Source organism: Macaca fascicularis, chromosome 15 (genome assembly GCF_037993035.2).
Source record: "Macaca fascicularis isolate 582-1 chromosome 15, T2T-MFA8v1.1".
Lineage (NCBI taxonomy): Eukaryota > Metazoa > Chordata > Mammalia > Primates > Cercopithecidae > Macaca > Macaca fascicularis.
In genome coordinates, this window is record NC_088389.1 from 99956344 (window position 1) to 99969752 (window position 13409).

Sequence of the window (13409 nt, forward strand, 5' to 3'; positions counted from 1 at the left end):
TAAATAAATAATTTACAATGAATAGATGGGAGTTTTTCATGACCCATTTTTGTTTCTTGTTTACAGAGAAAATGACAGAGTGGTCATGGTCAATGGCACCCCCATGGAGGATGTGCTTCATTCGTTTGCAGTTCAGCAGCTCAGAAAAAGTGGGAAGATCGCTGCTATTGTAAGTACTGGGTTTGCTTTCAGCTCGCCTCAATAGCATTTTGTTTTTTTGCCCAGAAGAAAATTACCCCTTGCTTTTAAGCATTTGACAGAATTACATAACCTAGGGACCGCTGTTCTTGGATTCTCAGTACTTTTGGAGGGGTGTGAAGATGTGTGTAAGTTATCCTTCCTGCCTTTCCTTGTGTCTTCTCCTGAGGCCAGTGATTCTCTGATCTGAGTTAGTTTGCCTTAGGAATAAAGTTAGGCAATTATTCCCTAAGAGAATTAGCTAGATTCAGAAAAAATTTAGGAAAAAATTTTCAGCTCAAAAACTCATTATAAAGGCCCAAGCAAGGTGTATTATATCTTCATAGACTAAGAGTTTCATTAGAAGACTGTCTGTAATCTTCATTCATCTATTCATTCATTCATTCACTGGCTGAGGATCAACTATGAGCTGGATGCCATTAGGCCCTGGGGCCAATCTGTGCTGCAAGGTGTGTTCACTCTAGTGGGGCAGGTAGACACACAAAGTGAGAATGCTAATAAAATAGGGATACACCCACATATATGGTGTGTATATATATATACACACACACATACACACATATATAGAGAGAGAGATACAGGTATAGGTTTTTTGTGTTTTTTTGTGTTTTTTTTGTGTTTTTTTTTGAGATGGGAGTTTTGCTCTTGTTGCTCAGGCTGGAGTGCTATAGCGTGATCTTGGCTCACCACAACCTCTGCCTCCCGGGTTCAAGCGATTCTCCTGCCTCAGCCTCCCAAGTAGCTGGGATTACAGACATGCTCCACCATGCCCGGCTAATTTTGTATTTTTAGTAGAGACGGGGTTTCTCCATGTTGATCAGGCTGGTCCCGAACTTCAGGTGATCTGCTGACCTTGGCCTCCCAAAGTGCTGAGATTACAGGCGTGAGCCACCACACCCAGCCACATATATGGTATTTAATGTTTTTCAACTTTATATTATGAAGATTTTCAAACAGGAAAGTTGAAAGATCAGTGTAATAAACATTTATCTTCTAAAATATTACTATTCTGCCATCTTTACTTGATCTCTGTATGTATATAAACACTCATGTCTTGCCAGCCATTCGAAGGAAAGTTACAGACGTGACAGTTCGTTTCTACGTACTTCACATGTATTTCCTGTGAATGAGGACATTCAACTATATAATACTATTATCCAGTCTAAGAAAAGTAATAATTTTACAGTATTATCTAATATCCAGTCCATATCTCAAGATGTCTTTTTCATTTTTAGAGATGGGATCTTGTGTTTCCCAGGCTGATCTTGATCTCCTGGGTTCAAGCGATCCTTCCACCTCAGCCTCCCAAAGTGCTGGGATTACAGGTGTGAGCCACCATACCCAGCTCTCAGAATGTCTTTGATAGATGTTTTCTTCCCTATCCAGGATCCAGAGTTCACTCATTGCATTTAATCATTATCTCTTTAGTTCCTTTTACTCTAGAAGGGTTCCTCTTTCCCCTTGCCCCTCTTCCCCACCCCTCACTTTAAAAATGGCATAGGGCCAGGCTCAGTGGTTCACGCCAGCACTTTGGGAGATGGAGGCAGGCAGATCACCTGAGGTCTGGAGTTTGAGACCAGCCTGGCCAACATAGTGAAACCCCGTCTTTACTAAAAATACAAAAATTAGCCAGGCATGGTGGTGTGCGCCTGTAATCCCAGCAGTCGGGAGGGTGAGGCATGAGAATCTCTTGAACCTGGGAGGCGGAGGTTGCAGTGAGCTGAGTACAGTCCAGCCTGGGCAACAGAGCGAGACTGTGTCTTAATAATTAATAAATAAGTAAATAAATAAATAAGGCATTGACTTTTCTTCCTTAAAATTTTAAAAATTTATGCATAATGCATAGTTACAGGGTATGTGTGATTAATTTAATACATTCATATGATTTGTAAAATTCAGACGAGATCGGGTGCGTTCACGATGGTATGGCCATAGACATGATTTGTAAAATTCAAATCGGTGTTTTTGGAATATCCATCACCTTAAATAATTGTCTTTTCTTTATGGTAGAAACATTCAGATTATTCTCTTCCAGCTATTTTGGAATGTACAGTGGATTCCTGTAAGCTATAGTCACCCTACCAATCTCACATTAGGTCTTATTTCTTCTGTCAGACCATATATTTGTACCTATCAATCAACTTCTCTCCATCCCCTTTTGCCCCTTACGCAGCTAGGTATAGAATGTCACACTTTCTGAATTTTTGTTTGAGTTTTATAACTTAGTGATTTGGGCCTCTGAGGCTTTTCAAACTTGAGTAGAAGCAGATTTTGGAGGTACTATTTTTATTATTACCTTAATTTAAGGCACTGTACTCAGAGCTTCAACATCATTGTCTTATTCTAACCCTGTGAGATTTTTATTGTCCGTTTCCCAATGAGGAACCCGAACTTGAGTGAGTCGGCAGGGATACAGTTTTACTGAAACCAGAACTAGGGCTGTTAAAACCACTGCCTTCTCCACGTTCAGTTGTGATTGTCCTGCGTCCACACTGAGTTTGTTTTGACAACAGGTGGTCAAGAGGCCCCGGAAGGTCCAGGTGGCCCCGCTTCAGGCCAGCCCTCCCCTGGATCAGGATGACCGGGCTTTTGAGGTGATGGACGAGTTTGACGGCAGAAGTTTCCGGAGTGGGTACAGCGAGAGGAGCCGGCTGAGCAGCCATGGGGGGCGCAGCCGCAGCTGGGAGGACAGCCCGGAAAGGGGGCGTCCCCACGAGCGGGCTCGGAGCCGGGAGCGGGACCTCAGCCGGGACCGGAGCCGCGGCCGGAGCCTGGAGCGGGGCCTGGACCAAGACCATGGGCGCGCCCGAGACCGCAGCCGTGGCCGGAGCCTGGAGCGGGGCCTGGACCACGACTTTGGGCCATCCCGGGACCGCGACCGCAGCCGCGGCCGAAGCATTGACCAGGACTATGAGCGGGCTTATCACCAGGCCTACGACCCAGACTACGAGCGGGCCTACAGCCCGGAGTACAGGCGTGGGGCCCGCCACGACGCCCGCTCTCGGGGGCCCCGAAGCCGCAGCCGCGAGCACCCGCGCTCACGCAGCCCCAGCCCTGAGCCGAGGGGACGGCCGGGGCCCATCGGGGTCCTCCTGACGAAAAGCAGAGCGAACGAAGGTAGGCATGCTTGATGTAGGAAGAAAAGCAGTGTTGTGATAGGAATAACTAACTTTTTTCTTTTCTTTCTTCTTTTTTTCCCGAGAGAGTTGCTCTGTTGTCCAGGCTGGAGGGCAGTGGCATGATCTCGGCTCACTGCAACCTCCACCTACCGGGTTCAAGAGATTCTCCTGCCTCAGCCTCCTGAGTAGCTGGGACTACAGGCGCTCGCCACCACACCCAGCTAATTTTGTATTTTTAGTGGAGACAGGTTTCAACATGTTGGCCAGGCTGGTCTTGAACTCCTGACTTCAGGTGATCCATCCACCTCAGTCCCTCACAGTGCTGGGATTACAGGTGTGAGCCACCGCGCCTGGCCAGGAATAGCTAACCTTTTTTTTTTTTTTTTTTTTTTTTTTTTTGAGACGGAGTCTTGAGTCTGGCTCTGTCGCCCAGGCTGGAATGCAGTGGCGTAATCTGGGCTCACTGCAACTTCCACCTCCCACGTTCATGCAGTTCTCCTGCCTCAGCCTCTCTAGTAGCTGGGATTACAGGCGTGCACCACCAAACCTGGCTGAGTTTTTTATTTTTAGTAGAGACGGGGTTACACCATGTTGGCCAGGCTGGTCTTGAACTCCTGATCTCAGGTAATTTGCCCACCGCAGCCTCCCAAAGTGCTGGGATTGTAGGCATGAGCCACTGCACCTGGCCAGCTAACTTTTTTTTTTTTTGAGACAGAGTCTCGCTGTGTCACCCTGGCTGGAGAGTGCAGTGGCATGATCTCGGCTTATACAACCTCTGCCTCCCAAGTTCAAGTGATTCTCCTGCCTCAGCCTCCCAAGTAGCTGGGATTATAGGTGCCTGCCACCCTGTCTGGCTAATTTTTGTATTTTCAGTAGAGAGAGGGTTTTGCCAGGTTGGCCAGGCTAGTCTCAAACTCCTGACCTCAGGTGATCTGCCCACCTCGGCCTCCCAAAGTGCTGGGATTACAGGTGTGAACCACCGCGTCTGGCCGAGCTATCTCTTGATTGCACTTAACCAGCATTGTACCCAGCATTGACCTAAATGCCTAACACCACTTAGTTCGTTTAATCCTCAGAACTACCTAATGGGGGAGGACTCTTGTATCTCCATTTTATAGACAAGGAAACTGAGGCACAAAGGTTCATTGACATATACAAAGTTGTGTCATCAGTGGAGGAGCCAGGCTCCAGAATTTTGGCTTTAAACTAGGAGAACAGTGATTCTCAAGGCAGTGCATCATCTGGGCACCTGTGAGAAATGCAGACTCTCAGGCCCAGGCCAGCCCCACTGGATCAGAAACCATGGGATGGGGCCGGTGCAGTGGCTTACACCTGTCATCTCAGCACTGTGGGAGGCCGACGTGGGCAGATCACTTGAGGTCAGGAGTTGGAGACCAGCCTGGCCAATACGATGAAACCCCATCTCTACTAAAAATGCAAAAATTAGCTGGACGTGGTGGTGGGTGCCTGTAATTCCCCTCTTCTCGGGAGGCTGAGGTGGGAGAATAGCTTGAACCCTGAGGGGCAGAGTTTGCAGTAAGCAGAGATGGTACCACTGTACTCCACCCTGGGTGACAGAGCAAGACTCTGTCTTGGAAAAAAAAAAAAAAAAGAAACCATGGGGTGGGCCCCCAGAGTCTCTGTGTTAATAAGCTCTCCTAGTGAACTTGCTGCATCTCAGTTGGAAAACCACAGTGGAGGACAGTTCTCCGCCTAATCATTGTTGAGTTTCTGCTCCATGCAAGGGGCCATGTTGAATATTCTTTTACGTAGTCCTCACAGGAACCCTGTGTGTTAGGAGACTTTGTTCCTGTTTTACAAGTGAGGAATACCATGATAGAGAGGGGTTTTATTTATTTATTTTTGAGATGGGGTCTCACTCTGTCACCTAGGCTGGAGTGCAGTGTCATCATCTTGGCTCACTGCAACCTCTGCCTCCTGGGCTCAAGCAATCCTCCCACCTCAACTTCCCCCACCAACAGTAGCTAACTGGGATTACGCCTGGCTAATTTTTTGGTTTTTTTTTTTTTTTTTTTTTTTTTGGTATACACGGGGTTTCACCATGTTTCCCAATCTGGGATCCACGTGCCTTGGTTGGGATTACAAAATGCTGGAATTACAGATGTGAGCCACTGTGCCAAGCCATACAGTGGAGTTTACAGGGGACATTTATAGGTGAGGATTCTGAAACTCAGACTGGGGAAGTGACTTGCCCATGGAAGCCAGTAAGTAAAGGTGGAGCTGGAACTCAAACTCCATCCTCTGGAAATAGGTGATTGGAAACAAGTAGGTGAGTGAGCAGGGCTTTTGAGCCTAGTGTTGAGATATGCCTAGCACTATTTCTTGTCTTCTGACTTAAGATTCCTTGTAGCATGTAAAAACTTTAATTTCCTTTTGTTCTCTTAATTGTTCTCATTCTAAGAGGAAAAAAGGTAAAGGGCACTTGAGAATGCAAAGGAAAAGACTTTAAGGTTTGGGATTTGCATTTTGATAGCCTATCAGATGAGAGGGTTTGTTTTCTTTAGTTTTTTTGTGAAGAGTTGAGTTATGTAACTAGGTGTCTATTGAAACAACTGAAGAATAATGCAAAGATGTGAATAGTGACATACCTGGAGTCCAGTCCATGAAAATAAATGAGTACATTGAGATTGCAATATCTCCCTGAGGAGTGTGCATCTTAGGAAGTGTAAGGATCTCACAGTGGTTTTTTTGTTTGTTTTTGTTTTGTTTTGTTTTGTTTTGTTTTTTTGAGACAGAATCTCACTTGTAAGGATCTCACAGTGGTTTTTTTGTTTGTTTTTGTTTTGTTTTGTTTTGTTTTTTTGAGACAGAATCTCACTTTGTTGCCCAGGCTAGAGTTTAGTGGTACGACCTCCGCTCACTGCAGCCTCTATCTCCTGGGTTCAAGCAATTCTCCTGCCTCAGCCTCCCGAGTAGCTGGGACTATAGGCACCCACCACCATGTCCGGCTAATTTTTGCACTTTTAGTAGAGATGGGGTTTCACCATGTTGGCCAGACTGGTCTCAAACCCCTGACCTCAGGTGATCTGCCCACCTCGGCCTCCCAAAATGTTAGGATTACAGGTGTGAGCCACTGCACCGGGCCAATTCCACTTTGTAAAAGAAAAATGTTGCTACCTTTTATTAAGTTTTCACAATAATTTGGCTATCATTGGCTAGGGTTGTGTAAGAATTAATCTTTAAAGAAATTCGACAGTAGGTGAGACCTACATTTGATTAAGAAAAAATATGATCCGGCTATTACATTTCATGGCACCAGTTGTCTTTCTTAGAAGCTGGTCAACTGATTTTTAAATCTTCATTTGTGAAATGCCCACATACACACCGGTATATCTATTTGCAAAATTATAATGAGTGCATTTTTTAAGAGGATTGAGGAATTGAGGAAAAATGCCAGAGAGACGTCACTCAAGCTTGTCTCACTCAGCCTTCTGTTCTGGGCTGTGAGGCTGTTTGACCACTAGAGGATCGCCATCCATGAAAGTAGTTTTGCCTTTCTCTTACTCCATTCTTGACTATCAGCTTCCTAAAGGACTAGGGCTGGACCACAACACTTCTAATCTTTATGATAAGATCTGGCTGGCAAGTTTACCATAAATCATTTAAAACTTATTTTAAAATCGACTTCATACCTTTCCTGAATTGTGGAAAGTTACTTTGTTTTGTAATTATAAGATTTTTAGTTTGAACAATAATAAAAAATTTGTGCCTGTTTTAAAACCTGCTCTGTTGTGGTGGTTTCCTAGAATGTGAAAATTTATTCTTAAAATAATGTATTTTTACAAGTTTATTAAGTAAAACCAGAATAGTCTAAGTAGCCTTGAAAGTATTTAAAAATATACATCCTTAGTAATTACAATGTTTTTGCTTTTGATAGCAATTCAGAGTTCTTAAACCCCCAAAGCTATTTTGGTTTTAGTTAAATGCTTTATTAATTGCTTTGCCTAACTTCTTTACCCCTTTTCTTCACCCACTGAATTCCTTTCAATGCCAAACTTCATATAATCTAAAGTGCTGGATTTTTTGTAGTGCCTGCCTGTAGACAGCCTCATTGTCAGCAGAAAATGCCTATTAAGGTGTGCTGAATTGTTTTTTTCTCCCCAACATTTTATTTGAAAAGTGTTAATTTGGAGTTCGAGGCCAGTCTGGCCTACATGGTGAGACCCTGTCTCTACTAAAATACAAAAATTAGCTGGACGTGGTGGTGGGCACCTGTAATCCCAGCTACTTGGGAGACTGAGGCAGTAGAATCGCTTGAACCTGGGAGGTGGAGGTTGCAGTGAGCTGAGATCATGGCCCCGCACTCCAGCCTGGGTGACAAAGCAAGATTCTGACTCAAAAAAAAAAAAAGAAAAATGTTAATTTTATAGCAAATACACTTATAACCTTCACCTAATTTTACCAATTGTTACCATTTTGCCACACTTACTTTCTTTTTTCTCCTCCTGTTTTTTCTTTCCTTCTGCTCCATCACCCTCCCTGTATCTCTCTCAGTGGGTTTTTCGGTACTATTTAAGTAAGTTGCAGGCAACTCACCATTACCCATAAATATTTCAGAGGTATCTTCCAAGGATAAGAACATTCTCCTACATCAGTCACCGTAATACCATCATCACACTTAAGAAAATTAGCATTAATATTGCTTTCATATATTATAGTTCATTTCAAATTGCTCCAAATGATGTAATTCATTCTCCTCCCACCCTTCACTGGATCGGGGGACCTATGATAGTTCATGCATTGCATTTGGTTTTTATGTGTCTTTTAATCTAGAACAGTTTCTCTGCCTTTTTTGTTTTTTATGGCATTGACTTTTTTGAAGAGTTCAGGCCAGTCATCTTACAGAATTTCCCATATACAAAATTAACTTTTTAATATATATTTTAAAATAGTCCTATAAACCAGACTAAGTTTTCTGAACAAGTTGATGACATATGTGTATGTTTATGTGTTTGTCTCCTAGAGTATGGTCTCCGGCTTGGGAGTCAGATCTTCATAAAGGAAATGACCAGAACAGGTCTGGCAACTAAAGATGGCAACCTTCACGAAGGAGACATAATTCTCAAGGTGGGTAGATGAGGGCAGAGAACAGTAGTGTGCATACTGCCATTCATAGCCTGCATGTTCGCTTTCAGCACCAACACAGTGAGACTTAGATGCAGTGAGGTCAGTGTTGACAGAGGTGGCAAGAGCAGCATTATGAGATGATTTTTTTTTTTTTTTTTTTTTTTTGAGACAGAGTCTCGCTCTGCCGCCCAGGCTGGAGTGCAGTGGCGTGATCTTGGCTCACTGCAAGCATAATGAGATGATTTTTATCAGAAAAACCAGACATCAAGGGTTGTAACAGTTTAATGTCAGTTTAGAAAACAAAAACAAAAAACTCCATGAATATTTTCTTCTTTCCTGTTTAAAGTTTAGGTCCCTATTCCTTAAACTAAGGAAAGATGAGAAGGAAAGTTGGTGGTATATGAATGCTGAATATTTAATAGGTCTTGTAAACCTCTCCAGTCAGGAAACATGTTCCGGTAGTAAACCAAACCATTGTCTTGAGCTTGGAAGTTAAATAAATTAGCAGAGTAACTTACACCTGTATTTGGGATCCAGGCATGCAGGATTATATTTAATTTAAAGGACAATTCATTTTTATTGAGTCATCCTAAAGCCAATATCTGTTTGAATATCTGAGCAAAGCCTTTACATTTTTAAAAGGGGAAAATATGAATTTTCTACTGTGAATAATTTTATTGCATTTAACGTTACCATTCTTTATAAACACAGATCAATGGGACTGTAACTGAGAACATGTCTTTAACGGATGCTCGAAAATTGATAGAAAAGTCAAGAGGAAAGCTACAGCTAGTGGTGTTGAGAGACAGCCAGCAGACCCTCATCAACATCCCATCATTAAATGACAGTGACTCAGAAATAGAAGGTAAATGAAGAGGAGGCTGTGAGCTTAGCTGGAAGTGAGGAAGGCCGTTGCTTCCCTATTCTATTTAGTGTAGCTATCCAGCTGGAAGTTAAATTTCCAAGGAAAACCCCCTTGAAACCTTAATCCCCAAAGGTCACTGTTTGGTTGTAATTTGCTTATTAAAGTGCCTATTGAAATTAGGTTTCCAATATAAAATTCTGGTGCACTTGCAAACTCTCAGAGAACTATTAATTAGGCAATTGAAAGCAAAACGTGTCAGTAAAAAAATGTGTGTTTGAGTGGTTCAAAGAGCTAACCATATCATGTATATATTTGCTAGTTGCTCATTGTTTTTTTTTGTTTTTTTTTTTTTTTGAGACAGAGTCTTCCCTCTGTTGCACAGGCCGGAGTGCAGTGGTACAATCTTGGCTCACTGCAACCTCTGCCTCCCGTGTTCAAGTGATTCTTCAGTCTCAGCCTCCTGAGTAGCTGGGATTACAGGCGCCTGCCACCACGCCTGGCTCATTTTTGTGTTTTTAGTAGAGATGGAGTTTCGCCATGTTGGCGAGGCTGGTCTCGAACTCCTGACCTCGTGACCCGTCTTGTCCTCTCAAAGTGCTGGGATTACAGGAGTGAGCCACCAGGCCCAGCCTTAATTGCTCATTCTTTAAAAGTGGCGATTAGTATTTCTAATAGAGAAGATAATTTGGAGGATAGCTAAGACAAGTAGATGCTAAAAAAGAATCAAAGTGGCTAATATTGTGGCATTCATTAGTTAGCAGTCTCCACCTCCTCTTCCCTTTTAAAGAGCTATATTCATTACGTGAATATGAATTATACATAGGATAACATTTTAACCTTGTAAAAATTGCCAATAGAAATAGTTAATCACAATATATCCCACTGAACCATCTACTGTTGCTTTTATGCAGAGAAGTTTAGAAAATATTAAGTTACCAAGTTGTAAAGCAGGCTTTTGTTGATCTTTTTTTTTTTTTAAGGAATTTCTTTATAAAACCTTAAAACTTAATTCAGTTTCCAATGTATCAGAAGTTGTTATCACTGTTATGGATGCAGTGCAGGAAAACAAAAGGAGCATGAGAAATAATGCCAGCATGTTAGGGGGTTTGCATTTCTTTCCTTGCTACTCAGTATGTGGTCCTCATCCCCCAGCCCCTGACCCCAGTAGCATCTGCATAATCAGGGAACCTGATAGAATTGCAGAATCTCAGTCTCCCCTCAACGGCCCCACAATAACTATATTCTAACAAGATTTGCCTGCACCTTAAAGTTGGAGAAGCACTGGGCTTCTTGGGAAGAATTAGTGTATACATCTATGATCCAATAATAGAATTTTGACTCTTCTATAGGAGCTTTGATGGAAAATGAGACAAAAGAGAAATACACAATTCTAAATTTGCCTTCCCCTTTATTAATTAATGCCTTTCCCTTAAAACGAGCAAGTTTTTCTCCAGGGGAGGACTATTAGACTAATAGCACATTTCCTGCCTACCTCACTTCCATTTCCTGTGTTTCCTACCCAGAGAATAGTGCAATTTCTCCGGGTAGGAGAATATTTTAAATATTTTATTTAAAAGTCTTTTCTTATTTTTGAAACTAGATATCTCAGAAATAGAGTCAAACCGATCATTTTCTCCAGAGGAGAGACGTCAGCAGTATTCTGATTATGATTATCATTCCTCAAGTGAGAAGCTGAAGGAAAGGCCAAGGTAAGATGACATGCATTTTCCCTTGTACATGTCATTGTGAATATACACACATATGTATTTATGAAACTGTTATCTCTTGAGACATTAACATATGACATGTGCTTCAGTTCCAGAGAGGACACGCCGAGCAGATTGTCCAGGATGGGTGCGACACCCACTCCCTTTAAGTCTACAGGGGATATTGCAGGCACAATTGTCCCAGAGACCAACAAGGAACCCAGATACCAAGAGGACCCACCAGGTAAGCCTTTAAGACCACTCAGTTTCAACAGTTGTGTTCAGAAGTATGTGCTCACACAGCCATAACAAAGAGTGAAATCTTGTCCTTTGCAGCCACGTGGATGTAGCTGGAGGCCATTATCCTAAGCTAATTAACATGGGAACAGAAAACCACATAGCACATGTTCTCACTTTTAAGTGGGAGCTAAACACTGGGTACAAATGGACATAAAGGTGGCAATAACAGAAACTGGGGACTACTGGTGGTAAACTACTAAAGGAGGAGATGGAAAGGATTGAAAAACTATTAGGTACCATGCTCACACCTTGGTGGCAGGATCAGTTGTACCCCAAACCTCAGCATCATGCGGTATACCCATGTAACAGACCTGCACGTGCACCCCCTGAACCTAAAATAAAAGTTGAAATTATACATATATGTATACATACATGTATGTGTGCATATATGTGTACACACATGTATGTGTGTATATATGTGTATGTATACAGATATGTATGTACATGTATATGTGTATATATAAATAAGAGTGTACTTAATTCCAGAGGGTGGCTGAAAGGGAGGAGAGAAATAAAAAATTATACATGGAAGAGGCCCTCCTTTCTCTCTCTTTTGACATTGACAAAGTATAAAATAATAGCCTTGTCTATACGCCATTAGAATTGGTCACACTTTGTCATGTTTGATAAGTTGAGGTCATTGTTTTCTCCCATCCTCGATCCTGACCTCTTCCCCCCCAACCCTTCCCCACCACCCTACAATTATCATCATAATTTTATATTCATAAATATTTAAGGGGAAACTATCATTATTATATGTTTTATAAGTTATTAAAAATCCTATGTTCTTGTACATGTGATCGTATACCCTGCATATTAGAGGTTCATTTTTTTATCTCTTGTATTTTGAGAAACCATTGGTACCTGCTAATGCTTCAGAGTTAAACTGCACCTTAGCAACTTCTTTTTGTTTATGATGACATATGTGTGGCATAGACTTACATTTTTTTTGTGGATTTTGTGACTTTTCTATTTAGAAACGCACTCTTGTTAGTCCAGATTGATAACAATAGATATTTCTTAACCCACAGCTCCTCAACCAAAAGCAGCCCCAAGAACTTTTCTTCGTCCTAGTCCTGAAGATGAAGCAATATATGGGTATGTATTTCAGTCTCTCTTTGTTTTCCCTTCTTCCTTACAGCTCTTTCTCTGTAACTGAAATCCAGAAGAGTGGTAGTTTTTGCCTAGATGGTGATTTTGTACATTATCAGCCACCTTTAACAAACCCCCATTAGTAGTGCTTATGAGAAAGAGGAATCATTTGTATGAACAGCAAAATGTAGAAGTGGGTGAACTTTGTGATGTTACTGTTGTCTGTTTATCTACCCATCTAGCTACCTTTCCAGAGTGTTACTCTGAATATTTGTGTTTGTCAGATAAATTCACTCCCAAATAGGTGAAGTATTGCTAAACTACGGTGCCCCGTGGTGACTACACTAATGTGATGGACCCAGTGTCTGTCCGTGTCGAGGAGGGAGGAGGAGTGCTGCTGCACTCTGCCCTTGATAATCAGAACCCCTAGTTCAGCAGGGTTCAAGGGCAGCAGCCTCCTGCATTAGGATACTGCTTCTTTGTACCCAGACTGTGTCTTTATTTGACAAGAATGCAGTGCAAGCAGGCCTTCCTTTGGAAGAATTTTAGCCCTAACTCTGCCCTTTATTTGCTTTCTCATCTTGACTGTGTTGCCATAAAGATTCCATAATTCTGCATCTTCACCAGTAACAGGGACCTACTGATACTCATCTCATGGTCCCAAGAAAGATAAAATTGTAGGATATATGAGATATATGAGAAAAATGAGAGGGCTTTGTAAACTATAAATTACTGTATAGCTAGAAGAAATTAAATCTCTCGTTTGCTAATGTTGTTCTCCCTTTTAAAAAATATCTCCCATCTTTCCTTTCTGAAACGGAACCTATTGCAGCCCTAATACCAAAATGGTAAGGTTCAAAAAGGGAGACAGCGTGGGCCTCCGGTTGGCTGGTGGCAATGATGTTGGGATATTTGTTGCTGGCATTCAAGAGGGGACCTCGGCAGAGCAGGAGGGCCTTCAAGAAGGAGACCAGATTCTGAAGGTAAGAACTGTCCAGCTCTGTTTCTAGAAGTTACTTGTAAGGGGTGTGCTTTTCTGGG

The 13409-nt window shown here is 42.2% G+C and overlaps 1 protein-coding gene across 9 annotated transcripts in view; it reads left to right on the forward strand.

Annotated features, from left to right (window-relative positions):
* TJP2 (tight junction protein 2) overlaps nucleotides 1–13409 on the forward strand; it is a 107507-nt gene that overhangs the window by 69261 nt on the left and 24837 nt on the right. For all 9 annotated transcript variants that reach the window (XM_045373138.3, XM_045373139.3, XM_045373141.3 and 6 more), the window contains exons 4-11: nucleotides 67–169; nucleotides 2712–3315; nucleotides 8302–8405; nucleotides 9117–9270; nucleotides 10871–10979; nucleotides 11087–11220; nucleotides 12308–12374; nucleotides 13201–13351. In XM_045373138.3, the coding sequence (XP_045229073.3) occupies nucleotides 67–169; nucleotides 2712–3315; nucleotides 8302–8405; nucleotides 9117–9270; nucleotides 10871–10979; nucleotides 11087–11220; nucleotides 12308–12374; nucleotides 13201–13351 (1426 nt within the window). The remainder of the gene's footprint in view (nucleotides 1–66; nucleotides 170–2711; nucleotides 3316–8301; nucleotides 8406–9116; nucleotides 9271–10870; nucleotides 10980–11086; nucleotides 11221–12307; nucleotides 12375–13200; nucleotides 13352–13409) is intronic.